Genomic DNA, 21,960 nt, shown 5'->3' on the forward strand with positions numbered 1-21,960 from the left:
GGGGGGAGTTGTAAAGAAGTGATTAAAGGACAGGTAGAAGGGGGAAAAGAAGGAATAGATAGAAAGGAGGAAAGAGACAGGGCAGAGAAAACCCCAACAATCCCCTCTGAGCAAGCACCAGTGGGAAGGAAAAACTGCCTTTAAACGGGCAGAAACCTGCAGAACCAGGCTCAGGAGGGGGCAGTCAACCACTGGGACTGGTAGGGGGGTGAGGAAGGGAGAGAGGGGAGAAAGAGGGCAGAGGAGAGGTGAAAATTAAGATGGAACAGAGGTGGAGGAAGACAAGGTGTTATGATCTGGCTCAAAGGCCGCAACATAAAAAAGGAGACGAACACCAGATTGTTAGTGAGAAGAGGTTTTATCTTAAAATAGAATACCAGGTTGGCTAAAATAGCTAGTGCCACCAAGGCAAAGACAAGTGAGCCTCAGGTATGCTTTTATCCACACCTGACTAGGTGTGGCCAATTAGCACCAGCTGAACACACTGAGATGATTAGGGGCTGCAGAGGGACGTAACACAAGGCTACAGCAGGTGGGGAAGCATGCCTTCCAACTGCTCATTTCTTCTCTGGATTTCTTGAAGCGTATGCTGCAGGTCTTCATGTATTTTCTCTTGTTGTTGCTTTTGCGCCTGCATTTCAGTGTTTTCGTGCTTCAAGTTGCTGAAGTTCAACATAATCCCCTTAATGAGCTCTGAGTTGTTTTTCGCCATTCCATTGATCCTATGCTGCATCTCCGAGCTTCGCTTTTCCACTTTTTCCTTTTCTCATTCTAGTTCGGTTGTTTTGTCCTTCAAAGTCACCGTTCCATCCATTCATGATGATGAATGGAGGGAACATGAATGTCTGCTAAAATAAAGAACACACTGTTTCTTTAAGAACAAAAAAGACAGCATAAACCGAATACTGTCAGTGTAGAGCACAGGTGTCCTGCAGGTTTTAGATGTGTCCTTGAACCAACACAGCTGATCTAAATGGCTAAATTACCTCCTCAACATGTCTTGAAGTTCTCCAGAGGCCTGGTAATGAACTGATCACTTGATTCAGGTGTGTTGACACCCTCGAGGCCTGGAGTTCAACACCCCTGGTGTAGAGGATCGACATAAAGGACAACTCATGACCATCTGCTGACATCTTGTTGAATTCAGTTGTGTACATCCACACAGAGCAGCAGGTCAGCTGATCACAGCCTGCACATTAATAAAATCTACTGAGTTCTCAATAGAAATTATTTTTGCGTTGTCATTCTTTTCCCCACACTGAGCCATTGCAACCCATTTTAGGATTCCCCCACCTGTTCCATCCTACTTTAGCCCCTGACTGTGCACATTTTCCCGTTTAGAGGCAAACTCACTCTATGCAATGTAGGCAACAGAAAATAAATAGATTGTTCTTCATTTTCATTTTTCTTTAGATTCAAGCTAAGCATAATCAGAATAATAAAATACTATACTAAAGTTTGTATTCCCATCTGCTGAGTACACTATTACTGGAGTATTTTTTAACAGTAGTATCTGTACTTGTACATAAGTACCGAATGTTTGCCATCTCTCTGACCAGAATCAACTTTTTGGGATTTCTTTACCTGGATGATTGAGCATGCATCGGGACAGCGTTTCACTGTGTTTTTCTATCCACAGTGGAACACTGCTGTGGACGATGCTTTTACTGCATTGGCAGTGTCTTTGCAATCACCCTCATAATGAAAAATAAAGCTGTTGCCAATCAGCTTCTTTCCAGTTGATATGTACGGTGCATCAATTTTAAAATTCTTTTCTACATAAAACATGTTGCTGCTGATTTTTGGTCCAGTTCTTGTGTAACTTGGCATATTTCATCCTTTGCTCCTTGTTTTCTGTTCTTACGAATGGCTTCTTGACGGCTGTCCTTCCACTGAGACCATTTCCGTAGAGGCTTCAGTGAACAGTGGATGGATCAACTGAAGGCCAGATGCATATCTCAGGTCCTGTATCGGATCTTTCCTGTTTCTTAAGGACACAAATTTAAGATGCTGTTCATTTGCTGTAAATATTTTATGCAGCCCTGTCACTTTTTCCTTTGTCTTCCACTTAGCCAGTTTCCAAACACTTTTGTTACTTTTCATATAGTCAGCTAAAGAAATGAGAGTAAGTGATGTTTTTTTCTGCCTTTTCAAAATACTTTTTAGCCAGTTTGCAATTTGCACTAAAACAACTAAAAAGCATCTCAGTGGTGGGTTGCTGAAGGATTCTGGCGTGAGAAGAAGTGAGTTACAGCTATTTCATTGTCAAAGGCAGTGTGTCGCATCTCAACATGCTAGGGTATGTTGAAATAAAAACCATGATAACAAACCATCCCTCTGACTCCCTCTGACCCCTGAAGAACGGAAGGGGAACAGGGAGCAGGCAGCGGCACTGAGAGTGACTCTAAATGATGGGGACAATATCTGAGAGCGTGTAAATGTCACCATGGATCTTCTGGAGGTGTCAGACTGTTGAACACAGGCCCCCACGGGAGTATCATAAAAAAATAAAATGAAAATAGGAAAATGGCAGGGTAAGGAGGGAAAGAGTTTTAGGTCACATTCACATCAAGTGTGGTTAGTTCAGTTGGATTCTGGAGTGAACTTTTTTGGGGGGGATTTTGTACAGCAACATGGCTCCAACCACATGAGAAGGGAGTAAACGGTTGTCTGGCATGTCTAAATAAGCACGAGCACAGCAAACTACAATTAACGCAGCGTTCCCTCCAGACCAACAACTCATTAGTCCTGAATCACTCACACAGTATAAGCCCAGAGATAAATTCAGCACATAATAAATCGTGTTCGGCACGTACTCTCCGTGCGATCGGCTCCCGTCTCTATCAGACAGCTGCTGGCTGGTAGCTGCAGCTCGATAACAGCCCGGACTGTTTACTGATCCTCGCAGGAAGCTGACACTCATACAAGAGTGGCCTCTGGATTTTGTGAGTAAAGTCCATAGCTTACGCCTCAGCATATGTAAGTGAGAGTGGCTGGGGGAGATTTAGCTATCACAAGGAGGAATGTAAATTGTCAAACATTAGTTATGTCAGCTCGGAGCATTTGTTTGAAACCGTATTCTCTACTCTGTGAAAGCTGCTGGTCCTCTAGTGTGTTCTATTTGCATTATTTTTCAATTCAGTTCACTTTTAATTTTTTATGGCGAAAATTCCCAACAGCAGTCGCCTCAAGGTGCTTTATATTGTCAAGTCAAACGACCCCATTTGAGCAAGCATTTGGTGACAGTGGGAAGGAAAAACACAAGGGTCAGGGAGGGGCAGCCATCTGCCTCAACCGGTTAGGGGTCCCCATTATAACCCTTCCTTATGTTCCACCTCTGAAATAAAAAACCACTAAAACAGTCAAAGTTTTCTATCCATCCTCTTCTTCTCTTCGGGGGGTGATGGAGCCGATCCTAGCCACAAACAAAATTTTATTTAAAAAAAGAAAAAAAAAAATAGGCCAGTATCCATAAAAGTCAAAAGATTGGGGTACAGACTGCCCGAAATGGTCCGCTTTACATTGTTGTTTTTTTCCTCTTGACTCTGTCTGACATCAGTGAGAGTAGAAACGAGGCCCCCCTCGCCCGCTGCTCAAACCTATTGCCAACCCTGCTTAAAGGGAGAGTGCAGTGAGCTGAAACGTCTTGTTTTAGACAGTGGATGAACTGAGAGGGTACACCCAGGTGCTAACTAAGGTAAATAGCTTAATAGTGAAGCATGCAAAACCATTTTAGCAGAGCCCAAGAATAAAAATGCAGCTAGAATTGCACATGATAGCTCACCTTTTCATGCAGCACTTTAAAATATAGTTGCCGGACACAGGCAATGAGCAATAATCTGTTGCAGCAACTCGTAGCCCTACACTTGGAAAAATGTTTTTCCTTTTGTTTCCAGATTTTTACAAGATCCAAAAGACAATTTAGTGCACGACAGCATCCACATTTGATCACTTATTTCATTGTTCAAGTTTCCTCTTTTACACGAACCCACAAAATCCATATTAGCTCTAATGAAACAATGAGGTATGAAATCTAGATTTGCTACATGAAAACACTGCTGTAGTTGGGAAGCTCTTTGTTAGGGTTTAGTTTGGTTACTTTTGCAGATAGTTAGAGGTTGGGGACTCACCACTGAGTTTTCCTGCTGTGCCAACTGTTTCACCGTCCTGTCACTTTGTCCAGCTTTTCCCATTTGTAATGTTGACAGCAGCCCAGCCTCTCTCTCCCTCACACACAGAGTAAACAGAACCTTTCACGTGAGATGTTTTTTCTGCACATGCTGATCAAAGATCTTTAGTGTCAAGCAGGATTCATAAGCTTTATTTTTTTCTTCGAGGAACACCAGGATAAATAAATGCATTTTTAAAAAGGGGCAACGTTTCAATTTAAACCTAATGTTTTAGTTATTGTAGTGTGACAGATGAAAAAAAACTAACTTTGCTTAATATTTCCCATAAGTGGCCTTTTTTTTGGTTGCACTCGAGACTTGAACTGGAAACAAAAAGCCACAAAGCTCCCTCCCCACTCGTCTCCCCTGCTCATACGAACTGGAATCGTCTCATTAAGAAATTCCCAGTATGTCGTGTTTATAAACAGCCTCTTGTTCGTGTCTGGTGATGGATGGATGCGCCCTATCACTGACTCTTCCTGCTAACTCCCCAACATGTTTAACAATCTCTCTGCCACTGTTTCGCAATCACACACTATTCACCCCCCAACCACACACACACACACACACACACACACACACACTTACTGAACCCTTGATATGTTTTGTTCTGACCTTACTTCCTCTGTGGGTGGGCCCTTAGTGTTTTCAGTGGATTATATATGTTTAATAGTAAGAGAAAATGTGTGGGTACGCGTGGGTGTGCAACTCAGGGGTCAGTGTGAATCTGCTAATGAAGAAAAACAACAAAGCTGTCGAGGCCTCCCAGAAGCAGGTCAAACGCGGTCGCACTGGGGGTTCAGGTCAGCAGAGGCAAAGGCCGAAAGGTCATAATTAAAGCCAAGTGCAGACCTTGCCCTCTACTGGGTGGAAAAAAAAGAAAGAAAAAAAAAAAAGTGCGTTGTCAAGAAAGTAAACTGTTAGAGACTGAGAACCCCAGAGAGTTTTTTTTCTCCTTTCTCATCCTAAATGACTCAATAAAAAACAGAGACTTTACTCAAAGTGAAAGCAGCAGAGCAAATATGGTCTGGATGAGTTTAATCTTTTCAGTACTCTATCCCAAAGTTACATTTACCAGACCTGCAGGTACATACTTTTGTGCAAAACACAGAAGATGAAAATGTAAAACATGAAGGTACTGAAAATCTGTGCTAAGCGATGTGACTTCATCACCAGTGCAATAAAAACTGATCCAGACAAACAAATAAGCATGGCACTTGGTGCGACCACCAATTAAAACTGACCAAATACAAGTGACTCTTTTGTTCAGTTAGACATCACTACAGTCATGTGTACCCTCCCCGGAAAACACCAGATTCAAGTTACAGGAGGTATCAATTACAGAGATCAGGGCTTCATACAGTGGTTAGCTAGCTGACAAATGGTTTGGCAACCTAACTTAAAGCACCAGAATAAAAGAGAAACCTCTCAGTGACATCATCACTCCAGGCAGCAAGTTTATAATATCACATGAGCGTTGGCATCATATTGAGAGCTCAGGGGCCATGTTCACCTAACTTCTTAGTAAACAAGTGGCTCCTGCTGACAAAAGACATCTGGGCTTGTTATAATCCTTAGATTTATCACGTTTTAAAAATTAAAAGTGACTGAAGTTCTTTCCACGGTATCGTTATGAAAGCACCGGGGCACACAAAGGCTCACAAAAGGCCATTAATGAGTAAAACAGGCGTCCCTGCTGTTGTTGGGAAGCCAATTACAGGAAGTTGAAAAATGTCCCCCCCCCCGTTATAATAAAACTGATTAAACAGTAAAATTGTCATAATGGTAATCAAAGCAAATACAGGCTGATCACCTTTTCTGAAAGGATGTGTTATACTTTGCTACGGGTCCACCAAGCCTGCTTGATAGGAGATGGGTTTCAGTCCCTTGCTTGCTCACATGCAGCCGAGATGTTTTTACTAGAAATTTCAAGTCTGAGCTTGGAGACTTCAGTCTCAGGATGACGGGGATATTTTCATCCACGTCTGACACCCGAAACCTTTAACCGTCCCTTTAACGCTAAAAGTAAAGCTCACTAAAAATGAAGAACTTCAATTGCTGCTGTACTAATCACATACAAAACTTGATTGTAAACATTAAAGAGGCTGACAGCATAATAAATACATCTATAACACCAAGTCTCCAGTTCAGATCCTGATGGCGTCAGAAAGATGATTGTAAGGATCCGACTGACAGCGAGCATTCGGTCGATCGCCACTGATGAGCTCTGGCTGTTCTGGTTTAGCTCCTGATAAGAGGTGCTGTCTCATCGTGGTTGACTTCCACCCGTGGCCGAGCGTTACGGTACATCAGGAACTGGACAGAGATCTGGATCACAGCGTTAAAGAACATAAAAATGTTTCGGTTTTGTTTGTTTTTAAATGCAAAAGCAGACAGTACCAGAGGATTTCACTCAAAAGAGTACAGACTCCAGCTGCTTCCTTAATTACTCATTTCAGTGAATATTTGACCGCAAAGTAATGAAAGACAAACACCATAATTCATAGTACAAAAAATACAGTCTACTATTCAGCAAACACTGACTCCAAACTGGGCTGAAGCGATCAACCAGCGTTCACAGAAACACGTCCACTATACCTTCCCATGTCCCAGTGCCGATTATGGGCTAGCTTTAAATAAGCTGCATAAGACAGTGACAGCAGAGATGTACCCCAAGATAAATATTTACACGCACTACCCACAATTAGGGAACCACACTGATCTGATGTTTGCTAAATGTCAGTCATCATCAGGCTGCTCCCTTCTGCACTGTCACTGTTAACTAAAAACAAAACAGCTTGTGGCTTCATTTCAACGCAGTGCAAAGAAAGAAGTAGCCTACAGGCTTCACTGAGGCAGCTTTAACTGACTTGTTTCTTTCCTAACCATGAACCCGTTTCCCTGCAACTATTAATATGCCATATTGTGTTCAATACACAATCAACTAATCCCCACTAAAGAGCTCTGCTGCCCTTCCGGTCAGAATTTCATAAAAATGTGCCACATACATGCAGCAGAGGCATGAGGCCCAGCCTCCCCGTACATGTTTTCGCTTCTCTTAAAAGGATACAATAAGGTCTAAACTGAGGGTGCCGAGGCTGCCGATGAGCCAGGGCACGTGGTGGATCATGTAGCTGCTCTCACCCTGGCCCAGGTCAGGGTTCTTCAAAAGGACGCTTAGACCATATGTAGTGTTTCCCAGGATGACCAGCGCGAACAGGAAGTAAGAAACTCCCTGTGTCGACTTCCTCTTGAACTGTGGGGGAAAACGAGACAGCAGAAAAAGGAAGTGAGGAAAATGTTGTGTTAATTTATTCACTTTTATTTACAAAGGAATGGATGAAATTTCAACAGCCAATAAGTACACGGTTAGATGGATAAAGTCGAAACACTTATAGATTTTCTTTTTAGTTTTTGAGCCATCTACCAAAACATGCAAGTTACAGTCTCAGTTTAAGTGGGTGAGCAAGACTATGTGGGTTTACCAACTAAAATGCAACTGAATCAGGCTGACATCACGTAAGAGACGAAGCAGTAGTAGTATAGCGCTTTTTAGTTTCATTTTTAGCAAGGGAAACGGGCCGTTTCACTTGCATTTTCTCTTGTTCAGGTACAGCAAATTTCTTCTTTCACTTTAGTAAACATTTGCGAGCATGCTTTAGCTTACATATTGAACTTAACTGGATAATATTCTTTATTTAAAAGATAATTTAAAACTTGGAGCAGTACGTGGTCATGGAAATACTACTCTTGCTTGCCACTAGGACTTAAATAACCTTGAGACAAATTAAAGTAATTTTTCCCTCTTTATAACATTGGATTACTGACTACTGCCTACACTTTGCAGGATGTCGGGCTGAATCCTTTACACATTTATACCAGACCGTACTTTGTCATACTCACATTAGTGTATATCTGTGGACCTCTGGAACAGAGGTAGAGGACTGATGACACTGACCCAATGCAGAAACCAATAATCTCTTTAGTGGTAAAAGGCTGAAGAAACAGAGGGGGAGATGCTACTTTACACGCATATACAAAAAAAAGTTTTCTTCAAATCAGTTTAGCAAATAAACAGGACTCACTGTGATAGAGCTAGTGCTAGAGGTTGAGAGCAAGGAGCGACTTCTGAACCCAGAAGAAATGATTTCCTTGTGGGGGCCTACATCTGGGAGTTGGGTGAGGCTTGTGGCAAAGCATAAGAAGCAGGATACGCCAACCACGAGCAAACGCGTCCTGCCTGGTGAAAGGACAACATATAAGTTACTCAATCAATTGACCAGACGACACCTCATCACAGCTCATCAGATAAATACAGGGTACGGTACACAGATTAACCTCTCGTCACGTCGATAGCACACAGGTCTAAAGAGGCTACAACATTCAAGGAGAGGTATTGGTTCTTCTATTGAAAACTGCCGGCAACCCCCCCCCAAAAAAAAGCTCACCTTGAGAAGCTTTGTTCTTCAGCTTGTAGTACGTGTACATACTCAGCATGATCAAGTCAGCTGCAACGTAATAAATAGCTGTGTATTGCTGAATGAAAAGAAGAGAGACAAACAAAACGACACAGATCAATGGAAAAAAACGACTTTCTTAACACAGATTTAGCTGTTGTCATGGAATTTGCTTTAAAAAAACCAAAACAACAACAACCAAAAAGCAGTCTACAAATGCTGTATGGATCAGTATTTCTATGCAGCCTATTGCAAAACTAAAACAACATGACACAAATTTTACTGATCAAGAAATAGTTAGCTGACATAAACTTGAAAAGATAAGATAACCTTTATTAGTCCCACACGTGGGAAATTTGTTTTGTCACAGCAGGAAGTGGACAGTGCAAACGTTATGAAGCAAAAATTAGAATACAATAAGAATAAAATACTGTACACAACTGTACAGAATAGAATAAAATACTGTACACAGTAGAATAAACAGAATAAAATATACAACAGGATAAAAATAGAATACAAATGCTTAATACAACTGAGTAAAAGTACAACTTTGTCAGATAAAGAGTATCGCACTTAGTGTTATTGCACATGTGTGGATGTGTGTGTTTGATCAGTTGGAGTCTTTGTTGTGGAGTCTGACAGCAGTGGGGAGGAAAGAACTGCGAAATCTCTCCATCAGTGACACAAAAATGACACATTTTTGGCATTACACTGCAAACCACACAAAGTTGTTGTTTTTTTTGTTTTGGGTTTTTTGGGGGGGTTTTTTGGGGGGGGGGGATTTAAAAAAAGAAGAAAAAAAAAACCAGTGACACACAATTTCTGATGTTTTACAAACACCACTGAGCATCCACCACTGCTTTTGATATTTTCTACATTAAACTCCACTTAAGGATCACATCCCTACAACTTACCTGAAGCGGAAGCTGATCTGCCAAAAATGAGCCAATCAGATTACAAGAGTCACCTCCCAACCACAACAGCAAAAACCAAATGGAGAGCGCTTGATCCATATTCCCACTTTTCCACGAGTTGTAATACTGCCTGTAATCAGAGGCAGTATTACAATCAGCACTACTGATCTGACTAATCAGAGAGAGATGAGATGGAAATATACAGGTCACTTAGTTCAGTTAGGGTTTGCTCTGAGAGTCACAGACACCAACATAAAAACTTACGGAAATGAAGACACCAGGAAGCAGAGGATGGACAGGAGGCCCAGGTAGACGCTGGCCATATCTCTGGCATCTTGGGCACATTCCCCAAGGCCCTCCCAAACCCATTTGGACCCATTAGGACACAGAGAAGTGAAGTTTTCTGAAGTAGTCCATCCAAGGGTGGCGCGTGTGAGGACTCCGTCTGTGGACATTGTTCTTCAAGCTGACCGACGCCTCTGTAAAAACAACACCTTCAGCTTATGAAACCAGATCTTCACTACACAGTCACTATGATAGCACAAGCGCGGAGGACACTACCGACAACATCACATAAGGACCTCAAACTACATGCCGTTCGAAACAAAAATGAAAACAGCCGCTTCACTTCCACATTCAGCTAGCATCGCCCTAAAACTATTTTCAGACGTAATACAAAAACAGATAACAAGAAACGGTCTGTTAGCTTAAGCTGCTAAGCGGCAGCTACCTGATGACCGTTTACTGGATCACGTGCGTGGCTTTTACGTGGATAACATCACCAAACGACCCCACTCATAGTAAACAAAGTGCTAAATTTATCTTGCCTGGGAGGTGTCGGCGGAGTCCTCAGAAGAACAAGTCAGAAATGGCAGGTAAAAACGAAGCAAGCGAGAAACAAACAGGTTCAGTGTGAGCTGATTGGTGGAGCGTCACGTGAGCCGAGCCGTGAGTCACGAGTCACGTGATTACATACTCGTCATATGACCTGCGGTGCAAATTAAATGAGCTGGTCCTTTAAAAAAACAAATTCAGTTTGACCCAGACGCGTTAACGCATTGATTTTAAACCAATATAATTTATCTGTATTTTGGTTATTTATAATGTCGACAAATTATTATACAATAAATAATTTTCTGATTCACACAATTTAGTTGTGAAAAGTGTATTTAGACGGAGGGACATGCTTACAGTCCGTTTTCCCGTTATTGTCACATACCTGCAGAAGTGAGGCTCACACATTTCACATACTCTCATCACATATTGCCAAGTCCTGTTAAAGTGGTTCATTTGCCTACATTAGTTATTCTAGCCTTTGTAGTAGACCACGTCACCAATAAGTTTACTGCATTTGAGTAAGCAGCATACACACAATAATTACATCAATACAAGTTAATCCTGCTGTATGTTAGAAAATAAAATAAAAGGAACTTTAAACTTCGACAGGACAACTAAGGCAATTTTATTAGAGGTGGCAAAATAACCTAATATTATAATAAAAATATTTCTGATCATTTGCATATTCCGCAACTAAATCCTACCTGAAAAGCACGATGAACTCCAACGTCAGATGTTGAACGGGAAAGCAGAGAGAGGACTCATTTCCCTATTTTCTTTTTTTTTAAAAACACTCCACGATAGCGTCAGCTGACTGTCAGATTGGCGACTCAGCATCTAAAGTCTCTGTTGTCAGCTCGCGTGGCTTTTATTAACAGGCTTCCTAAGTTTCCGATGTCACGTGGTCCTCGGAGACCAGTTTAAGCCATGAGGAGACGCTCAAGTTTTATGTGTCAGAGTCATTACAACACGAAGAAACGCTGAGGTCGGTGTCGGACTTCCTCTAAAGGAACAGTGCATCAACTCAAAAGAATCTAAGAGCAAATTATTCCTTTTTACTGACTGAAGTCTGTTTAATGCCTTTCAGATACTTTAATGTAGACCTGGAATGATGAAGGTTTTAGGTTAATAGAATAGTTACTCACTCCTTTAGTTAATGAGCCTGCAGCTTTAGTAAGCCTGATGATGTGCCAGAGTAAATTGACTGCTGATGTTACAAATGTATCAGATATTGTCTGTATAGTCGCTATTGTTGCCGGTAAACGTCAGGCTTTTTGTGCTTTCCTTGTGACAGGTGTGTAACTGGACTGGAGGCTTTCTATAAAGAAATGTAGCTGTGACTGCTGTGAGCGGCACCATTCTGGACAAAGGAATATCCTGAAATCCAACCCGTAACAGGTCTAAACTAGAATTATCCGTCATCATAATGACAATACAGCAAACTCTGATAACATCAAATCTATTCCACACAACACATTCTCTTTGTTATATTTCAAGAACAGGTTTTATTGATGACGCACCCAAACATTAATACGGCAGGAACACCTTCAGTGGGCTAGATTCTCTTATTTACACAACGTTTCCACAAAGTCATACAAATACTTGGTAGGCTTCTTGTCAAAGTATATATTTAATACATTAAACAGAACAGGGGGTTTCTTTGTTTTTATAAAGCAATTGTCACAACAAATCTACATATGAAAACGGATGATAGAAAAGAAACAACCTTTTCTATACTACTGCAAAACAAGTTCTACTTCAAAATCTTTCCAAGAGAATCTGAATGTCCATGAAATAATAAGGGAATGCAGCTCTTCCATCTTTCAGTCCGTAAAGAGTTCTCAGAAAAGCAGATGTCTAGTGTAGTTGAGAGTAATTCTTTCAAAAGCCAAGGATGAAATAAACCAAGCTTCTTTTACAGAATCTCTCATCTGTTTTTTGTGTTTCCTTTCTCCAAAGAGAAGTGTGGGATATGAGGAAGGCAGTTTTTCACTTCTCTCATTTCCTTCGTGATGAGGGTCTCACTTGATGTGGACCACTTTCTCATCCGTTTTCAACCGTTTGCGTCGGGGCTGTATGAAGTCGTCCTCGGAGTCGTCTGTATTGTCGTCCTCCTTTTCTTTTTCTTGCGGAGATTCGGGTTCAGCTGTTTCAGGAAAGCTTTGGCCTGGGAAGATCTCCTGCAACTTCTCCTCAAAGTACAGGCTCACTGCCTTGCCGGATATCGCCATCTCTGATCCCACCTGTCAGAGGAGGAAGAGGAGGAGGTGGGAAAAGGAGTGACATGAAGGAAGATTGTGTGAGAATGCCATTGGGCAGAAAGAATGAATAGGTTGAAGCGGGAAGGGGAAGAGGAGAATGAGGAGACAAATTAGATCTGGTTAAGACTCCTGATGGCGGGGTAACCCCGGCTCAACCTTGATGTACAGAGCAAGGATTTCCTGCCTCCCTGTCCCACTGTGGCTCCCTGAAGTATTTCCACAATAAATGGAAGTTGCAAAGTTTTAGTGATCTAATCAGCCAGTAGGGTCAAATATAGTATCTGAATATTTAAAGGTTGTTGAAATCCTCAGACGCTCACTATATGCACAAAGCACACACGTGCATGTCAAATAGAAACAAAAAAGCCGAAATGTAACAGCCTCCACCCTTTCCAAACAAACAAACAAACAAACAATAAAAAAAAAAGTAGTAGATAGGCACTGGATGCTCTATGGCTTACACGATAAAACTAAACAGACTTAAAGCCATCAACAGTCAAACAGAAACACTTTTAAACAGATTTATTTTGATTCTCCAAACACCCTTTCATCTGACATACTTTTCTAAACAGTGCGCAGTCAAAATGACACTTTAATCTTCATACATCATCTAAGGAAATTCTCTTCTCTTTAATAAAGGGGTACAACTTTTCTTGGAGCCTCAGTGGGAGGGGGCAGGAGATCTGCACTCCATTTGAAACGGCTTACCTGTGTATTAATCTGTTTCTCCTCATCATAAACCTGGATTATTCGAGACATCTAAAAAGGGGCAATAACATTACAACAAAGACAGTGAAGCAGCAGGGGGAAAGAAAAGAGTTCACAGCATAGGCAGGTAAAATAATAACAGATCAGAAATCTGTTCGGGCCTTCTGTGCTCGAATACAAAAGTGCGTATCCCCATTACTGCAGAAATTAACAGCAGGTAAAGATCGCACAGGATACAGGAAGCCACACACAGCTAGTGATAACTTTAGTAAATACAAGTTTAGCTCTCTGGCATCTTTTTTCCTGTATCAACAACAGTCACATTTCTTGTTTTAAAGCCCCAATTTCAATGTAAGTTTACATTAAAATGTAAATCGTACAGAATGCAATGAGAGTTATTTGTAAATCTCATAAACACAAACAGTGAAACACAGAAAACATCAAATGTTCAAACTGAGGCATTTTACTGTTCCACAAAACAATATTAGCTCAATTTGAATTTGATGGTAGCAACACATCTTTTTTTTTTTTTAAAAAAAAGAAAAAAGAAAAAAAGAAAGTTAGGACAGGACCATGTTTACCACTGTCTAGCATCCCCTCGTGTTTCAACAATAATCTGCAAACATATGAGAACTGAGGAGAGCTGCTGTTGGATGTTGGGGAGAGGAATGGGAGAGGAATAAGCAGTCCCATTCTTATCTCATGGAGGACTGTAGCCTGCTCAACAGTTCTCGAATTTCATTGTCATTTTCATTTCCACTTTGTCTCACTCCATTTTAAATGAGCGTTGGCCCTGAGGAGACAGAGTTTCTGGATCACGTTCATATGATTTTTTTTTCCATATGTGTCAATTTCAATGTCATCACCATTTTTAGTACCACTTTCTCTTCCAGACCTTTATTGGCCCCATCCAAGCTGTTTTGAGACCTGTTGCTGACACCAAATTGAAAATGAGAAAATAAGTCCCAGTTTAAACATTTTATGTTTTCTATGTTCCATTGTGAATGAAACATGGGTTTATGAGATTTACAAATAAATGCATTTTGTTTTGGGTTTTTTGTTACACAGCATCCCATACATTTTTTAAACTGGTGTTCTTTCTCTAACAGAAGCGCATCTCTGATGTCTCAACCACTGGTATGTAATAAATGTATCTTTGGAAGCGACCACAGCATTTAACATGGGCACATATGCCATCAAGCAGCAGTGAATTCCTAGCTGGTCACACCTTTACCATTTTCCTCTTTCCTGACTCTCCCCGTTTCCCAGCTATACTCACTTCTATCCAAATGAAGACGAAAAAAAAAAAATGCCAAAAACTATAACATAACTATAAATGAATGACCTAACTTTATATTTTGCGACTATCATAATCACTGGAATGACTCACTGATATTTGGCAACTCTCACTGAAAACCAGAAAGTATTTCCAAAACCCTAATAGCATTATCCAAGGCTTCAAATAAAGGCTCGAGGATTTTGCTTCAGCGACCCAGGTGGTACCCAAGATGCTGCTAGTTTACACTTTAGTACTGCCACTCTCCAAAGTTCTCCATCATAACCTCGTAGGGCCTTTGAAAACCTCTACTCCAGACTTATAGGAAGATTATTTTCACCAGGCTCTATGAGCATTTTCTGCGTTGGCTGTTCTGTATTCTGTGATAACCTCGGCTCTTGATTCTTATTAAAGGAATCCAATTTATTTGAGTAAGAATGATTTCTCAGGTTTTAATTAATAAAGGGATTAAATCTATCCAGAAAATCTAGGATTCGACATGTGTTCCCCTTATTACTGCCAAGACTGTTACATCAGTCATTACTCACTAATTAACAGCTCACTAATTACTTTCACTTGAGTCCTCTTATTACATTAGAGTGATGAGGTCCAGCTGAAATTTATTTCCTGTCATAATATTACATTCCAGCTAATCACATGATGTTTTGACCAACATCCTTCACAGATGAGAACCATACTTGCTGTTAATTTCAGTCACATTATATTACACTGCATCTATATAGTGAAGTCATGCTACAAGGCTCAGTGTTCACAGTCAATATTAGCCAGAACTGTAGTCCAGACTTCCTGATAAACCACCAGCATTTCAGTGCCACGAAACAACAAAAATAAATACATCCATGTGTAAAAATGCATTATTTCTCCTAAGGAGAATGTAGATGAACATTATGTGAACTGTATTAAAAATAAACAGGTAATCACAGCCATCCATTAAAAAAACAAAAATGTGGGGTTTCATTATAACGCAGACGGTGTTAACAGTCACACGGTGTTCTTGCAGCCAGTGTAAAAAGAGCACAGTGACACTCACTCCATCCTTCAACAGCCAGTGTTAGTGTACGAAACTGAACACACTCTACCTAAACACCCAATTTCCCCTCGAAATACCAGGCAGTGTTCATAATCAGGTTAGACAAATATGACGGTTTGCCTTTTATTGTTTGACCATGAAAATGGTCAAATAATTCCATTTTTTGAATCGGCAGGCAATTCAAATATCAAACCATATCAGTCTAACCCACGTCTGCATGCACACACAAGCAGATGCCATTCCCTGAAGCAGTCTCAAGACTCATGCTGCTCACCTCGTTGTATTTCGCACAGTTTTTGAAGACCAGGCGCATATTGGACACAAACTCCTGGACAGACTGGTAGTACTGGGAATTCCGCAGCTGCAGCTTCTTCTTCACCTTCTTTAGGTCCATGGGCTGCTTGATTATCTTGTAATAGTTGGGTACCTAAAAAAGCAGGTCAGATAACATCTCAAATTATTTCACATGACTCCAAATATTTTTCTTTTGGTGAGACGTAAACAACGTTTTTAGATTGTAAAGATTTTAGAATTTAGAGATTTCCCCAAACCCCAACAGCAGATCAGACGTTTAGAAACAAAGATGCATTTAAACACTGTCATAACCCACAACTGTGGTAGCAGTAAATTGCAGCCATGCTATAGTGCAGTCCAATATAAATGGGCATACAGCAAAATGAAACCCATTATTAGCACAGCATGTTTGAGTAACTTATACAGAATACATGCCAAAGAACATGTGAAATAATACGGTACAAATACATTACTTTACACAAACTTGTGTGGATTTTGATATCTGTCGCAGGAGGTGTCGTAACTTCTAAATTTCTAAAATTCTAAGGACAAGAAAGAGCAATGAGGACAACCTCAGTTTTTAGATGGCCTCTGGCCATGAAAATCAAAATACCACTTCACTTTTAAAATGTTAAACTTTTTCTTTCAGCATTTCTGCCTGTATTTGCAGCTTGACAGTAAGGACAGGTAAGAAATGTGAGGCGAAAGCAAAGAGGAAGACCTGCAAAAGGCAGGTGGCTGGGACATACAAATGCTGTGGTCACATTGGCATGTGCTGCAAACCACCAGAACACAGGAAGATCCCTCCCGAAGAATCAGTTAAAAATATAAAAGGTGGTTCTATATGTGGTAATAAGAGCCTGACAAGAACAGAAATTTTTCAATACATCAGAAAAAATTTTAAGAAAATAAATTTTTAAGCAAAAAAGTGGGGTAAGTGTATCCACTGAGACCACAAGCTACCGTCAGTTCTACAGTAATCGTATGGGCTCAAAATGTGGTCATAAATATTTTGTACTTGTAAATCGGTTTTGTACTTGTAAAAAAGATTTGTATGTGTAAAAAAAATTTGTGCGTGCGTAAAAAAGATTTGTATGTGTAAAAAAGATTTGTGTGGTAAAAAAGATTTGTGTGTGGACTTAGCCAAAAAAACCCTGCAAGTTACAAGTACGAATTTTGACCCTATTTTTCTTCCTTTAAGCTGATTGGTCAATGTCATGTCAATCACAAATTAAACAATCCAATCAGAGAACAGATGGGTTTGGCTGTCGGAGGGGCACTTTTTTGAACTGCAGGTCCTTGAAGGGTAATCTCTATATAAATATCCCTTACTTTCAGCAGCTGTTGAAAGGATAAAGTTGTGGTATATCAGTGGTTAGAAATACCATTATTACTTTAGGATTAGTTTAACACAAAGTCAGGGCTGACCCAGGACCATTGCTGTGAGTCACAGTGCGCAGCATAAAAGTCCTTTCACATCGGACGCAGGATGTGCTGCTAATGCTAACTGCTAACTAAAAGCAAAGGATCCAGAATTTGTTACGCTGGCTGCTGGGCTCTGTGGGTTTTTGCAGCAGCTCTACCTGTACTAGATGCACCTGCTCCTTGTCTTTTCTATCTCTGACTTTATGTCCTCTACAAGAGTTTGTTTTTTTTGCTGTTCTTCAAATGTTCAATAAAAACATGTATGCTAATTCATAACGAAGAAAGCTTTGTAATGAAGACTGTCATTTCCAAAACACTGCCCGCCCCCACCCCGCGGTCCGCAGCGCTGTTGAAAAGGCTGTGGAAGTCCCTGTATTAAACACGTAGACCTGTGACACAAAAATCACCAAACTCGGACGACCACAGACTGTTTTCCTTCGTGGTGATGAAGGAAAACGCTGGGTTGGCATGTAAAAGGGCATTTATTCCCTTCAAAGACCTGCAGTTCAAAAAAAGCGCCCCTCCGACAGCCAAACCCATCTGTTCTCTGATTGGATTGTTACATTTGTGATTGACATGACATTACCAATCAGATGAAAGGAAGAAAAATAGGGTCAAAATTCGTAGTTGTAACTTGCAGGGTTTTTTTGGCTAAGTCCACACACAAATCTTTTTTACGCACACACAAATTTTTTTACACATACAAATCTTTTTTACAAGTACAAAACCATTTACAAGTACAAAATATTTATGACCACATTTTGAGCCCATATAATCGGACATTTATTAATTTTGGAAGAAAAACAGAAAATACAGGAGTTAATGTCAAACAACACACGAAATGAGGAACAATTAAATTTTGCTAACAACACAAGGAAGTAGAATCTTCACAGCAGCAATGGTGGTGCAGCACAGCTGACACAGTGCTACTTACAGAGCTAGGAACAGGTTCCCTAAAGCCCACGCTGAGCTCATGACAGAAGATGTACAGCAGGAGGCGTTCACATTTCTGAGGACATAAGAAGAGAGAATTAGTTGCCTTGTATCAGTCACATCAATGTGGATTACTGTGGTTGTTTTACTGACCCTTTGGTCCTCAGCACTCAGGCCCGGCTCTCCTTTGCCCTTCCTGCTATCATCACAGTACTCCATTTCAGGGTTGGTTATACTCCGACAAAACGTGCAGAGAAAGTCGCCCCTGTGACACACAAATAACACACAGCACATTCAGAATCGCATGGAAGTGTGTTTGGGGGTTTAAAGAGATCAACGCGTCTGCTGGTATCACAGCCTGTGACTATTATTCGGCTATTATATTACTAATGTCTTTCTTTTTTCTGTTGCATCTGTGACTTCCTGAAATCCACCCAACTACTTTTTTATTTTAATTTATTGTGCTTTTGAAGTTTTATTGCATCTATGTTTCACAGAGTGACCTTGTAAAAATAAGATTTTAATCTAAAGCATTTGGGAGATCTGTAATCTTTTTTTAGGGGACGTCCAATCAATAAAATAAAACTCCATTGTAATCACTTACTTTGGAAATATTTTTATGGTGGGTACATGGCATTTCATGTGAAACACTTTGGGGCACCGGTCACAGCACAGCAGATCACCGCCATTGATACAAACAGCACACCAGTCTTCATTTGGGTCATCCTCTTTCCCTTCAACATTCCCGGTTCCAGTAGAAGCCTCACTCCTTTTGGTTTCTCCCCCCTTATTTGAGTTTCCATTAGTGAGTGGAGCGACTGTCGTGGTGCTGCTGCTCTCTGTGGCTGACGAGGTAGTGGAGGTCATTGTGGTTGTGGAAGAAGATGACGCGGCTGTACTGGAGTCATTGAGTCCAGAACAAGGTGTCTCAGACTGAGGTTCCGTTTTGATGCGCTCGCCTAGAGCCTTGAGAGCGTCTTGGCCTGCAGATACAGCTCCCACTACAGGATGGGGGCTGTTCTCTGGACTGCTCATCTTCAGGGGAAAAGCACACACAAAGCAGTGTTTTAATGCAAAACGACAATGTTTGACAAAATAAAGACACTACTCTAACTAAATACAGCTTTGTCAACAGTGTTATCATATCACTTTTCTGTTGAATTTGCAGTGCTGTACTGCAATATGTATGATATTATCACATTACAACTGTATATATATCATACCATGCAGGCACTCCTTCCAGCATCTTTCCCCCGCTCTGTCTTCAGAGAAGAAGCTGGACAGCTATAGCTGTCATCTGTACCAGGCTCCTGCTTCACCGTCACCTGCTCCACTGCTGCTCCACCTCCTGGCCCTCCCCTTCCTGCAGAACTACAGCTGAAACAGATAAAAACAAACCAAATTTTATCATGCTTCCTCATTTATATATAATTGACTTATTATGAATAAACCTGCATAACTGGAAAAGAACATGAATTTTGTTCTGACTCAGTCGTTTTTGTAAAGCACTATTTTTAAATAGATAGGCTAGAGAGGGTTATTTCATTTGAAATAACTTATTTGTTCTGCACTCTTATTTTCTCTGTCCAAACAAACCTTTCTATTAATAAATGCAGAACAAAAACGCACGATTTCTGAATCAGAAGAATGGAGATACAAGAAGGAAAATGCAAAGTTGTCTGACTCCCGTTCCAGACCACATACAGTTCTCATGTTAAGATGTAAATAACATAGCAAAGATTAAAATTACAGTTGCCAAATTTAACATCACATTTAACAGTGAAAACACTGTGAAATAGAGCACCTTTAATACATCTTGCCTAGGAGAAGCAAAGACTTCCTGAAATCCTGGATCTACAGAGGAGACACTATTTGTTTTCTGGTGATGCTCTGATAGGAGCATCATCTTATAGCAAGTTGAGTGCACCTCAGACTTTCAACAGGTGACTAAATCAGCCAGTAAGATGTATTTGTTTTAATGTGGTTGTGTTGTCAGCATTTCAAAGATGCTAAAGAGTCCTTCAATTAGTTTTAATACATTTGTCTGAATCTCGGCACACAGCAGACTCCTGTACACTCATCCTGTGCATTCATCCTGTTGCCTCCATCCGCACTAAAATCATCAGTGTGCGAGCATTTCCACTGATTGCCCAAACTATAACAGAAACACCGCTTATCTTGAAAGATGAGATGGTACAAAGAGTAGTTGCTATTTATCCTCCAGTTTTCTTTGTCCATCATTTTTACAGAGGTAGCTTTTTTTATTGCATCAGCCAAAATCCACAATTCTACTTCACATCTTTGTACAAACAACAACTCATCAAGCATTGTTGACTGTTCTGTTCAGTCATTTTCTTTACAAAGCAATTTATCACTCCCATTTATCAGGACATTTTCTCCTGAGTGAATGATGTTGCCATAAAACAGAAACAATAGTCAATACATCCACAGCAGATTTTTACTTAAGCTCCTCACAGCATCAGGATTCAATCTTAATCTAAACGACCCCTTTTTGTACCTAAGCTGGACCGGTTTAGTGTCGATTAGTCCAATTACTTTTGAGCTGATTACTGCACATATAAAAAGCATTTTCCCACACAGTTCTTTCAATATTAAAATAATACCACAATATATTCATATTGTAGATCTTATATGATTATATTATCGCTACAGATGTAAATGATATAAATGAAAAATTTTACATTATTATGGACCCAACACCATGCTAAAGGTCATGGAAACACTTGTAAATCCTTTCTCCTTGCTAATAAAATTTTGACTTATGTTTTCTTACCTGCCCCTGCTGCCTGTGCTGGAGTTGCTGGAAGGCCGTGCTGGCGTATGGGAATTAGACACACCTGCAGACATAAATGAAACAAGGAACAAAACATCCATGATCACCTCTTTCTCTGGGTACACATTAAAGCTCTTCAACATGTACACAGCACTTAAGCAGGGAAAGAAAAGAAAGAAGAAGAAAAAAAAAATATCAGTGTCATTTAGATCAAAGGCTAAAAATCCAAAGCTATTAATGCCGCCCGAATATCCCATAGACTGTATGTGATTTAAAACTGCAACAACGTTACAAATAAAACATTAAATGATATTTTAAAAAGACATGCGGATACCTGAAGATCCAGGAGAGTGTGTGGATAGTCCGGGTGAGGGGTTCATGTCCACTGAACCCAGCTGAAGCTTGCTGGCTGTGATCCCGCGATACATAAGGTCTCCAAGGTAGTTGGTACCTGCATCCTCCAACTACAAAAAAAGTAGAGCGATAGAGAAAAGTTAGTGAAGAGGCCAAAAATAAAAATAAACAAATAATGAAATAGTGATATCCAACCAAGGTAAACACCACCAGCTACAGACAAATGTAATCCCAACTAACTTTACCATTCCTGGTCACATGACACATTTTATGTAACTATACAAATTCACACATTGCTCATCATGTTTTCAAATATCTAATTTATGAGTTTTTTTAATCTAAGCTTCACAGATATTACGGTAAACATCTTTCAGTGCTAGTGATTATTGTTGGGTCTGTGTTTCCACAAGCCCCGCTGGTTTAGAGACTTATTCATCATGAAGAAAACAAAACAGTCAGCGATCGATCGATGTACTTGCAAGGGAGG

The 21,960-nt window shown here is 40.4% G+C and overlaps 3 protein-coding genes across 8 annotated transcripts in view; all 3 read right to left on the bottom strand.

The window, feature by feature from the left end:
* Positions 1–4,315, bottom strand: part of nr1h5 (nuclear receptor subfamily 1, group H, member 5) — a 23,712-nt gene extending 19,397 nt beyond the window's left edge. The window contains exon 1 of one of the 2 annotated variants that reach the window (XM_042224559.1): positions 4,131–4,315. In XM_042224559.1, the coding sequence (XP_042080493.1) occupies positions 4,131–4,193 (63 nt within the window). In that variant the 5' untranslated portion in view covers positions 4,194–4,315. The remainder of the gene's footprint in view (positions 1–4,130) is intronic. The other variant, XM_042224557.1, reaches the window with a different exon arrangement.
* Positions 4,316–5,190: 875 nt separating this feature from the next.
* slc66a1 (solute carrier family 66 member 1) lies at positions 5,191–11,210 on the bottom strand. Of its 2 annotated transcripts, none has more exons than XM_005931463.3 (8): positions 11,082–11,210; positions 9,805–10,019; positions 9,541–9,670; positions 8,618–8,705; positions 8,255–8,409; positions 8,073–8,165; positions 7,240–7,425; positions 5,191–6,497 (listed from the first exon to the last, which is right to left on the bottom strand). In XM_005931463.3, the coding sequence occupies exons 2-8, from the start codon at positions 9,993–9,995 to the stop codon at positions 6,411–6,413; spliced, it is 930 nt and encodes a 309-aa protein (XP_005931525.1). In that variant the 5' UTR covers positions 9,996–10,019; positions 11,082–11,210; the 3' UTR covers positions 5,191–6,410. The 2 variants fall into 2 exon arrangements, with proteins under 2 accessions (XP_005931525.1, XP_005931524.1); XM_005931462.3 differs by lacking the exon at positions 11,082–11,210 and adding an exon at positions 10,368–10,492.
* Positions 11,166–21,960, bottom strand: part of trim33 (tripartite motif containing 33) — a 30,858-nt gene continuing 20,063 nt past the window's right edge. For 2 of the 4 annotated variants that reach the window (XM_005931466.3, XM_005931464.3), the window contains 9 exons: positions 21,454–21,583; positions 21,120–21,183; positions 19,549–19,702; positions 18,930–19,360; positions 18,479–18,590; positions 18,327–18,401; positions 15,948–16,100; positions 13,347–13,397; positions 11,166–12,620 (listed from right to left, as the gene is read on the bottom strand). In XM_005931466.3, the coding sequence (XP_005931528.2) occupies positions 12,399–12,620; positions 13,347–13,397; positions 15,948–16,100; positions 18,327–18,401; positions 18,479–18,590; positions 18,930–19,360; positions 19,549–19,702; positions 21,120–21,183; positions 21,454–21,583 (1,392 nt within the window). In that variant the 3' untranslated portion in view covers positions 11,166–12,398. The remainder of the gene's footprint in view (positions 12,621–13,346; positions 13,398–15,947; positions 16,101–18,326; positions 18,402–18,478; positions 18,591–18,929; positions 19,361–19,548; positions 19,703–21,119; positions 21,184–21,453; positions 21,584–21,960) is intronic. The other 2 variants (XM_005931467.2, XM_005931465.2) reach the window with 1 other exon arrangement.

This window comes from Haplochromis burtoni, unplaced genomic scaffold (genome assembly GCF_018398535.1).
Source record: "Haplochromis burtoni strain Fernald_Lab_line unplaced genomic scaffold, NCSU_Asbu1 Contig_141, whole genome shotgun sequence".
In the NCBI taxonomy this organism is placed as follows: Eukaryota; Metazoa; Chordata; class Actinopteri; order Cichliformes; family Cichlidae; genus Haplochromis; species Haplochromis burtoni.